Source organism: Helianthus annuus, chromosome 8, assembly GCF_002127325.2.
Source record: "Helianthus annuus cultivar XRQ/B chromosome 8, HanXRQr2.0-SUNRISE, whole genome shotgun sequence".
Taxonomy (NCBI): domain Eukaryota; kingdom Viridiplantae; phylum Streptophyta; class Magnoliopsida; order Asterales; family Asteraceae; genus Helianthus; species Helianthus annuus.
The window spans coordinates 121,018,042-121,027,393 of NC_035440.2; the positions used below are offsets into that span (position 1 = coordinate 121,018,042).

General features: G+C 42.3%; 2 protein-coding genes and 1 non-coding gene across 3 annotated transcripts; 2 read left to right on the forward strand and 1 right to left on the reverse strand.

The window, feature by feature from the left end:
• Positions 1–515: 515 nt before the first annotated feature.
• On the forward strand, positions 516–2,379 carry LOC110901880. Its single transcript, XM_022148644.1, has 2 exons — positions 516–1,476; positions 1,745–2,379. Exons 1-2 carry the CDS (start codon positions 516–518, stop codon positions 2,377–2,379), a joined length of 1,596 nt encoding a protein of 531 aa, XP_022004336.1.
• LOC118481576 lies at positions 1,077–1,183 on the reverse strand. Its single transcript, XR_004865787.1, has one exon. It is a non-coding gene; the product is annotated as a small nucleolar RNA R71 (small nucleolar RNA).
• Positions 2,380–2,427: 48 nt separating the features above from the next.
• On the forward strand, positions 2,428–4,661 carry LOC110901879. The gene is made up of 2 exons (XM_022148643.1): positions 2,428–3,568; positions 4,180–4,661. The coding sequence occupies exons 1-2, from the start codon at positions 2,428–2,430 to the stop codon at positions 4,659–4,661; spliced, it is 1,623 nt and encodes a 540-aa protein (XP_022004335.1).
• The last annotated feature ends 4,691 nt before the right edge of the window (positions 4,662–9,352 follow it).

Sequence of the window (9,352 nt, forward strand, 5' to 3'; positions counted from 1 at the left end):
CATTTAATTATTGTGCTCATTTGTTTAGTTATTTACTTCACAAAAATAAAATGTAACTTTCTGATAAAATCATCAGATTTTCTGATGAATTCCAATAAATTTATCAAATTTTCTGATGGATTCTGATAAACCCATTAGACATTCTAAAAACAACAATTTTCATTTCTGATGAATTTACCATATTTTCTGGTAATTCTGATGGATTTATCAGAAATTCTGATGGGACGAAAATTTTCATCAGATCTTATCAGAATTTTATCAGAGCATATCAGATTTTCTGATATATATAAAAAAATTTCAGATTTCTGATGATTGTTATCAGAAATTCTGGTAAACAAACAAAAATAATATCGAATGTAAATAAGTAAATAATCCAGTAAATAGTTAAATAGATATGTTTAATATCTTGTATATTATTGTATGATATATTTTAGTATTAGTAGTATTACTTATTTCTTATATTATTATTATGTTCTTTTTTTTTGTATAATTCCTTCCTTTTTACGTGCAGGCTAATGTCCACGCCCCCTGCACCCGCTAATGCTGAGCTAGCCAACGAACCTGAAAATAATCTAAGAAGAAGTAGGCGGCTTCGTGAAAGATCACTTGTCGTTGCACAAAGGATTGCGGCCGCAATCGACGAACCAGTGATACTTTCTGACAGCGAGAGTTCAGAGGACGACACGGGAAGCATTATGGCAGAGGACGACCAGCCTTTGAATGAGACCGGTCGTCCAGGAGGAGAGAGCCTGCTACCAAGCATCGCCCGACCTATGATAGCAGCACTGAGTTTTAAAATTAAATCTAGATTTATTAACATGTTGCAAAATTCTATGCAGTTTGATGGGAAGGATCACGAAGATCCAGGTCGACACATCGCATCATTTCTCAAAGTGTGCTCGACTTTCAAAATTAGAGACGTTTCTGAAGACGCAATTAGTTTGCGACTCTTTCCATTTTCTTTGCGAGACAAAGCCCGATCTTGGCTTTTGTCGCTTCTAGCAGGTTCCATCACGACTTGGAACGAGATGGCAGATCTTTTTATGCAAAAATATTTTCTGCCGGAAAAGACAGCTAAGCTTAAGAATCGTATTATGACATTCAAACAGGACGAAGGAGAATCTCTACACGCAGCTTGGGAGAGGTTCAAAGATCTTTTGATCGATGTTCCACATCATGGGTTGTCCAAAAGGCAACTTGTGTTAAACTTTTACCAAGGACTCAACTACGACTCACAAGAACGTTTAGATGTATATGCAGGAGGTGATCTTGGAACAAAAACACCCAATGAAGCCTATGCAATTATAGAGAAAGCTACCTTGAAGTCGAGTTCTCGTCACGGTGGAGTGCGAAATAAAGCATCATCTATTATTGGAGTTCATCAAGTGGATACATATACGGCTCTTGCAGCACATGTTGGAGCTTTGGCAGCAAGATTTGATCAAGCTCAGAACGTTTCACAGGTACAATCATCAGGTGAGCTGTGTGGAGTGTCACATGAAGAGGTGGACTATTTGGGCAATCAAATTCGACCCCAGAATAACCCCTATAGTAACACGTACAATCCGGGTTGGAGAAATCACCCAAACTTTGGGTGGAAATCGAATTTAAATAACCAAAACCCACTCGGATATGCTCAACGCGCTCCCGCGCCACAACAACCTCAGGGGCAATCCTTTCAGCCCCCAGGGACAATCTTTTCAGCCATCAGGGCAAACTTTTTAACCACGTTACAATAATTTAGGTTCAGGAAGCACTTCCCAGCCACAAACCTCTCACAACAACTCGAAACTAGAGGAGATGATGGCGCAGCTGTTAAACAACTCCAACAATGCCAATCAAATATTTGAAAAGCGATACCAGCAGCATGAGGAGCGTTTTATGGCACAGGAAGGGGAAATGCGGAGCCAGAAGGCTTCAATACAAACCATTGAGAATCAAGTCAGCCAATTGGCCAAGATGTTGTTTGAAAGACCCCAAGGTAGTCTTCCAGGTAACACAGAACCTAACCCGAGAGGGCACGTTAATGCAGTAATGACGAGGAGTGGTAAAGCCACGGGACCTGACAAATCGGACTCACCACCGATCACTGATACGAGCCAAACTGACGCTTCAGACGAGGTGCACGCTAGGCGAGTCCCAGCAAGTACAGCACAGTTCCAGGAGCCAGTTAAAGATTTCATTCCTCCTATCCCATATCCGAGTAGACTGAAGAAGCAGAAGAACGATGAACAACATGGTAAGTTTTTTGAAATGTTTAAACAATTACACATAAACATACCATTTGTTGAGGCGTTGGCTCAAATGCCTAAATACGCAAGGTTCTTAAAAGACATCCTCACAAACAAGCAGAAACTTGAAAGCTTGTCTTGTGTGTAGATGAATGAAAACTGTTCAGCCCTTCTCCAAAACCGTCTACCTGAAAAGATGGGACATCGGGGCAGTTTCACTCTTCCCTGTCTCATTGGCAGCATGTCTGTCAGTCACGCATTAGCCGATTTAGGAGCTAGCTTAAACCTTATGCCATATAAGGTCTTTGCTAAGTTAGATCTGGGTGAACCTTCACCCACTAGAATGAGCATTCGACTTGCAGATCGTTCAATCAAGTATCCGCGTGGATTCATTGAAAACATGCTTGTTAAAATCGATAAATTTGTTTTCCCTGTGGATTTTGTTATTCTCGACATGGACGAAGACTCAAAAGTGCCATTAATACTTGGACGCCCATTCCTCAATACTGCGAGGACGATTGTTGATGTGGAAGTCGGCCAAATCACATTCCGAGTAAATGACGAGCATGTGACTTTTGACATTATAAGATCAATGCAACATCCGCAAAGTCACGATGACATGCTGTACTATGTCGACATTGTCGATACTTGTGTAAGCTCTCATTTCCAAGGCACGATCGAAGAAATTGATACGGACACACATCTGTTGTGTGAGAATCAAGATGGAATTTCGCAGGAGCGCCGCAAAACTGAGCAACTGGTTTTGCAAATCGGCGATGATGGTTCTCAAAGTCCAGATCAATTTGTGGAAATTGACCGTGAAGTTGCAGGAAAATCAAAACCTTCGGTTGAAGACCCACCGTCATTAGAGTTAAAAGAACTCCCACCGCATCTTGAATATGCATTTCTAGACGAGGAGTGTCACTTTCCAGTCATCATTTCAGCATCTTTAGCAAAAGAAGAAAAGAGACAGCTTCTCGAAGTTCTAACGCTCCACAAGAAAGCCATGGCGTGGAAGATTATGGATATCAAAGGCATTAATCCTTCTTTTTGTACTCAAGAGATTCTCATGGAAGACAATTACAAGCCTAGTGCACAACATCAAATGTGTTTGAATCCGAATATGCAAGATGTGGTGAAGAAAGAGGTTATTAAGTTGTTAGACGCAGGGCTGATTTATCCTATATCTGATTCTGTTTGGGTAAGTCCGGTGCAAGTAGTACCCATGAAAGGTGATATTACTGTAGTTCCAAACGATAGGAATAAACTTATTCTTACCCGTACCGTTACAGGATGGCGAGTTTGCATCGATTACCGCAAACTCAACGATGCCACCGGTAAGGACGACTTCCCGCTTCCATTCATCGACCAGATGTTGGAACGTCTGTCGGGGAAGTCATTCTTCTGTTTTCTGGATGGGTTCTCTGGATATTTTCAAATTCCTATCGCTCCTGAGGACCAGGAAAAGTCTACTTTCACATGTCCTTTTGGCACATTCGCCTACCGGTGTATGCCTTTTGGACTATGTAATGCACCAGCCACATTTCAGTGTTGCATGGTAGCCATTTTCCATGATATGATTGAAGACTCCATGGAAGTATTCATGGATGATTTCTCTGTGTTCGGGAGTTCTTTCAATCAATGTCTTGGAAATCTGAAAAGAATGTTAATGAGATGTGAGGAAACTAATCTTGTGCTTAACTGGGAGAAATGCCACTTCATGGTAAAGGAAGGGGTAGTTCTCGGGCACAAAATGTCTGAATCCGGGTTGGAGTCGATCCAACAAAAGTGGATATCATTTCTAAACTTCCTCCCCCTACCTCGGTCAGATCAATTAGAAGTTTCCTAGGTCACACAGGGTTCTATAGGCGATTCATAAAAGACTTTTCAAAAATCACAAGACCTATGACCCGTTTGTTAGAAAAAGATGCTCCATTTGTGTTTTCAGATGAATGCATGAAAGCATTCAAGCAACTTAAACAAAGGCTTATCGAAGCCCCTATTTTAGTTGCACCCGACTGGGCGTTGCCATTTGAGATAATGTGCGATGCAAGTGATTACGCAATAGGAGTAGTCTTAGGACAACCAAGGGAGAAGCATTTTCATCCTATTTACTATGCCAACAAAACTCTACATGATGCTCAAGAAAATTACACAACTACAGAGAAAGAGCTTTTGGCAGTCGTTTATGCTTTCGACAAATTCAGGTCGTACCTTGTGTTGTCCAAAACAATTGTGTATACGGATCATGCAGCAATCAAATACCTTTTTAGTAAGCAGGACACAGAACCGTGTCTTATCAGATGGATCTTGTTATTACAAGAATTTGACATTGAGATCCAAGATAAAAAGGGAGCTCTAAATGTTGCAGCCGACCATCTCTCGAGACTTGAGCATGGTAAGTCAGAAAATTCAGTGGAGGAACAATAAATGACAATTTCCCCCACGAATTTCTTTTAAGCATCGAGATGAATGACGAGTCACCTTGGTTCGCCGACTTCGCAAACTACCTCGCACGTGGAATCCTTATCAAAGGATTGTCATATCAGCAAAAGAGGAAGTTCTTTGGAGATCTGAAGTACTACATTTGGGACGAACCATCCTTGTTTAGAATCGGAGCCGATCAGGTGATCCGAAGATGTGTATTTGGAGAAGAGGCAGCTAGCATTCTGTGTTACTGTCACGAAGGGCCAACCGGAGGTCATCATGGAGCAAACTACACTGCAAAGAAAGTGTTAGACTCTGGGCTTTACTGGCCCACAATCTTTCGCGACGCGCATGAATGGGTTAGAGCGTGTGATGCTTGCCAAAGGGCAACAAATATCTCCGCACGTAATGAAATGCCTCAACATCCAATGCAAGTCTATGAGGTCTTTGATATATGGGGTATCGACTTCATGGGGCCATTTCCAGCCTCACGAGGTAACAAATACATCCTAGTTGTTGTAGACTATGTCTCAAAATGGGCCGAAGCTCAAGCTTTGCCTACAAACGATGCTAGGGTGGTTGTGAGGTTCTTAAAAGGTTTATTCGCCTGATTTGGTGCTCCAAAAGCACTATCAGTGACCGAGGAACGCATTTCTGTAATGCGCAGTTAGAACGAGCCTTGTCCTGTTATGGTGTTCATCATAGATTGGCTACGCCATATCACCCTCAAACGTGCGGGCAAGTGGAGGTCACGAATCGGGGTTTGAAAAGAATCCTTGAGCGGCCATTAATAATAACCGCAAGGATTGGTCAGACAAGCTAGATGACGCTTTGTGGGCTTTTAGAACAGCATTTAAAACACCTATTGGGACCACACCCTTTAGGTTGGTTTACGGAAAAGCTTGTCATCTACCTGTCGAGCTAGAACACAGGGCATTCTGGGCCTTGAAAACGGCAAATATGGATTTAAAAAGCGGAGGTGAAGCCCGTTTTCTCCAAATCCACGAGCTCGAGGAACTAAGAAACCATGCCTATGAAAGTTCTAGCAGATACAAAGAACAAATCAAGAGGTTTCATGACAAAAGATTGAAAGAACATAAAGATTTCCGCATAGGGGATCTTGTTTTATTGTACTCCTCCCGACTGCGTTTATTCCCTGGGAAGTTAAGATCTCGATGGACGAGTCCATACACGGTCAAAGAAGTATTTCCATACGAAGCCGTCATCATCGAAAGTTTAAGCGGGGAAACATTCAAAGTCAACGGTCATAGACTCAAAAGTTACATCAACGGACCGGTTGACCCGGTGGAGGAAATTCTCGAACTCCACGTCCCGCACACTTAAAACAAGTGTGGGGAGAATGAGTCTAGCTATCGACTCGCTGAGAAATTTAGCGAGCGTGTTTTCACACGCTAAGGGTAATTTTGTATATATTAGTTTTTAATATTTATTTACTAGTTCGTTAATTTTTCAGTTTTTAAACGTAGGTACATACGAGCTCGATCCATAATTTTTGGAATTTTGAAGTTAATTCATTGTTAAAATATATGAAATAGTGCAAAAATGGAAAAAGTGGGTGGAAATTCGGAATAAAACGCTTACTGTGAAAAATAACACAAAAAGGACCAGGTAATGCACGGTCGTGCCAAATCGGCACGGTCATGCACTCCGTAGTCAAAACAGACCAAGAACTCGTGCATCGGACGATGATCGAATCGCACTACCGTGCGACCGCTACACTACCGTGCAACCTGCTGATTCCAAGATCCGGCGAGTCTGACGGAGCTTCGGTCCCGAAACGACGTGTTCGGTGCGTTTATTACGACTAAAACGAAAAGAAATGAGTAGAAGATAGATACGACACCGAGCAGTTACTTATAATCTGGTCTCTATTGATAGAATTTGCAACTTTTACACGAATTTTCAAGTGGATGAGATTGGTCGAGTGGTCTCAGTTGGAGATGGGATTGCACGTGTTTATGGGTTGAACGAGATTCAAGCTGGGGAAATGGTTGAATTTGCCAGCGGTGTGAAAGGAATAGCCTTGAATCTTGAGAATGAGAATGTAGGGATTGTTGTCTTTGGTAGTGATACTGCTATTAAAGAAGGAGATCTTGTCAAGCGCACTGGCTCTATTGTGGATGTCCCTGCGGGAAAGGCTATGCTAGGGCGTGTTTTCAACGTTTACAGCACCGCGAGACTAGTTGGACAGCATGTCCCCTCTAGGAACCAAAAGCTTGTCCAAATGGAACCCCAAGGTCCCTATTTATAGACAACTCACACTCAGCCTATCCGATCGGATTACCACCCGAACGGATTGCCATCCGATCGGATTGCCACCCGATCGGGTTGACCTTTACATTAACGCACCGTGTCCAACTTTCTCCTTTACTATACAATATTCAACACACGCTCTATCTAGCTATTCGCACAGTGGCAGACGTACGAAATAGGCACCAACAGATTCCCCCTCGGATGTCACTTTCGAATCATCTTTAACAATATTGTGAACCTTGAGCCATGTTTGAATATTCTGCAATCTTTCAACTTTTCTGCAACTTCAATCAGGATCTTGAAATCTTACAATACGAATTCCCCCTCGATTGATGATTCGGGTTTGCTTTTGCCAATGTAAAGCATGAATTCCCCCTGCAATGAATCTTCAGGTCTTTTTGCACAGTTTACGACTCTCCTCCGATTTGCTAAACTGTAACCTTCAAGAACAATTACCAACTTGAAACTAATCAATGCAGCATCCTTTATTTCAACTTTAACCGCATCCGAGCACAGTTTTTGATATCACATGTAAGCACCACGATCTTCGCATTCCGCCTGCTCGATCTAAGAATGTACAAAAACTCAACCGGTAATTGATAGAAATATCAAATACCCCACTGGTTAACTTCAAATCCATGATTCCCCCTGAAGATCTGATATCCCGTTTACCGTGATCCATGTTAACGCACCCTAAGAATGACAGATCCGTGTAAATGATATTCTCCACAATCAGCAAATCTTCATTGGAAAACAAATAATCTCCTCGGATAATCTAGATCTCAGAAGCTATCATCCACGATCACTCTCAGATCTCCGATGCTCGATCAGATATCAACACCTTGGATCATCTTGATCTCGGAAGTCTTCACTCACGATCTGATTCACATTCCCCCTGACAATCTGAAGTCGAAACTACTCGAATACTGTTGCAGTGTCACGAATTACAAAAATGCCGGAATTTCAACATACGACATTGAAATTTTGATTCCCCCTCATTTTTTGCAAATTCTGACGTCTCTATCACTGAATTCCCCCTCAAACTGAATTCAGTTTCTAATTCTTTTCTCCGAAAAACTTGACCCAACTAGAATATCACAATATTCACCACAATTGTCAGTTTTTCATCATTGCGGATTTTACAATTTGTCCCATAAATAGTCAGATACTTCAGAATATGATAATTCTGCATCAGTATCATGACTACCCCACTAATTTCCACAATCCGTGATAGCATCATCAAATCTATTCACTGAAGCCCCCGACGGTGTCCCCGAACAACCCAGCTCCGAAAAAATTGACAATCACCAAATTTTTTCTGGAGACTCTCCTCGTCGTTGCGATCAAAAAATGCCTTTTTTTAGGCATTTGATCATCTGGTCGAATGTCTAGGATCGGATGGTCAACTGATCAGATTGCCACCCGATCGGATTGCCACTCAATTGAAGGATAAAATGATATTATGGAACGGACTGCCACCCGATCGGATTGCCACCCGATCGGGTTACAAAGGAAACTAACAAGTGTCTGTGGATTGGGTGGTCATCCGATTGGATTGCCATTCGATCGGGTTGTCATCCGATTGAAAGCAACTTGATCTTCCCAACACCCCATAGTGCCATGGATCGGACGGTCACCCGATCAGATTGCCACCCGAACTGGTTGTCATCGGATTGAAAGCATCTTCAATAAACCTTCAAGTAAGATAGTGATGTGGATCGGATGGTCATCCGATCGGATTGCCACCCGATCGGGTTGCCATCTGATTGGAAATGTTCTAACAGTTCAAGACACTCCAAAGCACGTTTTTTCGATCCAGAATCTTTATTTGTGTGAATTTCATGATGAAATTTCACAGGATTCTGCGCGATACAATTCCGAACAGATTGATGGCTTCAATTCCAAAATCCATCCGTGAATTGACCTTTATTTTGATGATTTTCTCTGTTTTAACATCAAAACTCCCGCTTAACCCAAAATTGATGAGCTTTGGGTGATTTAACCGACTGTTAGATCGATTAAATCGGTACCGTAGCTCTGATACCACTGCTGATTCCAAGATCTGGCGAGTCTGACGGAGCTTCGGTCCCGAAATGACGTGTTCGGTGCGTTTATTACGACTAGAAACGAGTAGAAGATAGATACGACACCGAGCAGTGACTTATAATCTGGTCTCTATTGATTATTCAACGTTTACAGCACCGCGAGACCAGTTGGACAGCATGTCCCCTCTGGGAACCAAAAGCTTGTCCAAATGGAACCCCAAGGTCCCTATTTATAGACAACTCACACCCAGCCTATCCGATCGGATTGCCACCCGATCGGATTGCCATCCGATCGGATTGCCACCCGATCGGATTGCCACGCGATCGGGTTGACCTTTACATTAACGCACCGTGTCCAACTTTCTCCTATACTAC

Excerpts from the sequence above, each read along its gene's own strand:
- LOC110901880 (XM_022148644.1), top strand. The coding sequence starts at position 516 with ATGTCCACGCCCCCTGCACCCGCTAATGCTGAGCTAGCCAACGAACCT. Across the intron at positions 1,477-1,744 it reads TTCACAGGTACAATCATCAG|GTTCAGGAAGCACTTCCCAG; the intron begins GTGAGCTGTGTG and ends ACAATAATTTAG.
- LOC110901879 (XM_022148643.1), top strand. The coding sequence starts at position 2,428 with ATGGGACATCGGGGCAGTTTCACTCTTCCCTGTCTCATTGGCAGCATG. Across the intron at positions 3,569-4,179 it reads CAAACTCAACGATGCCACCG|ATGAATGCATGAAAGCATTC; the intron begins GTAAGGACGACT and ends TTGTGTTTTCAG.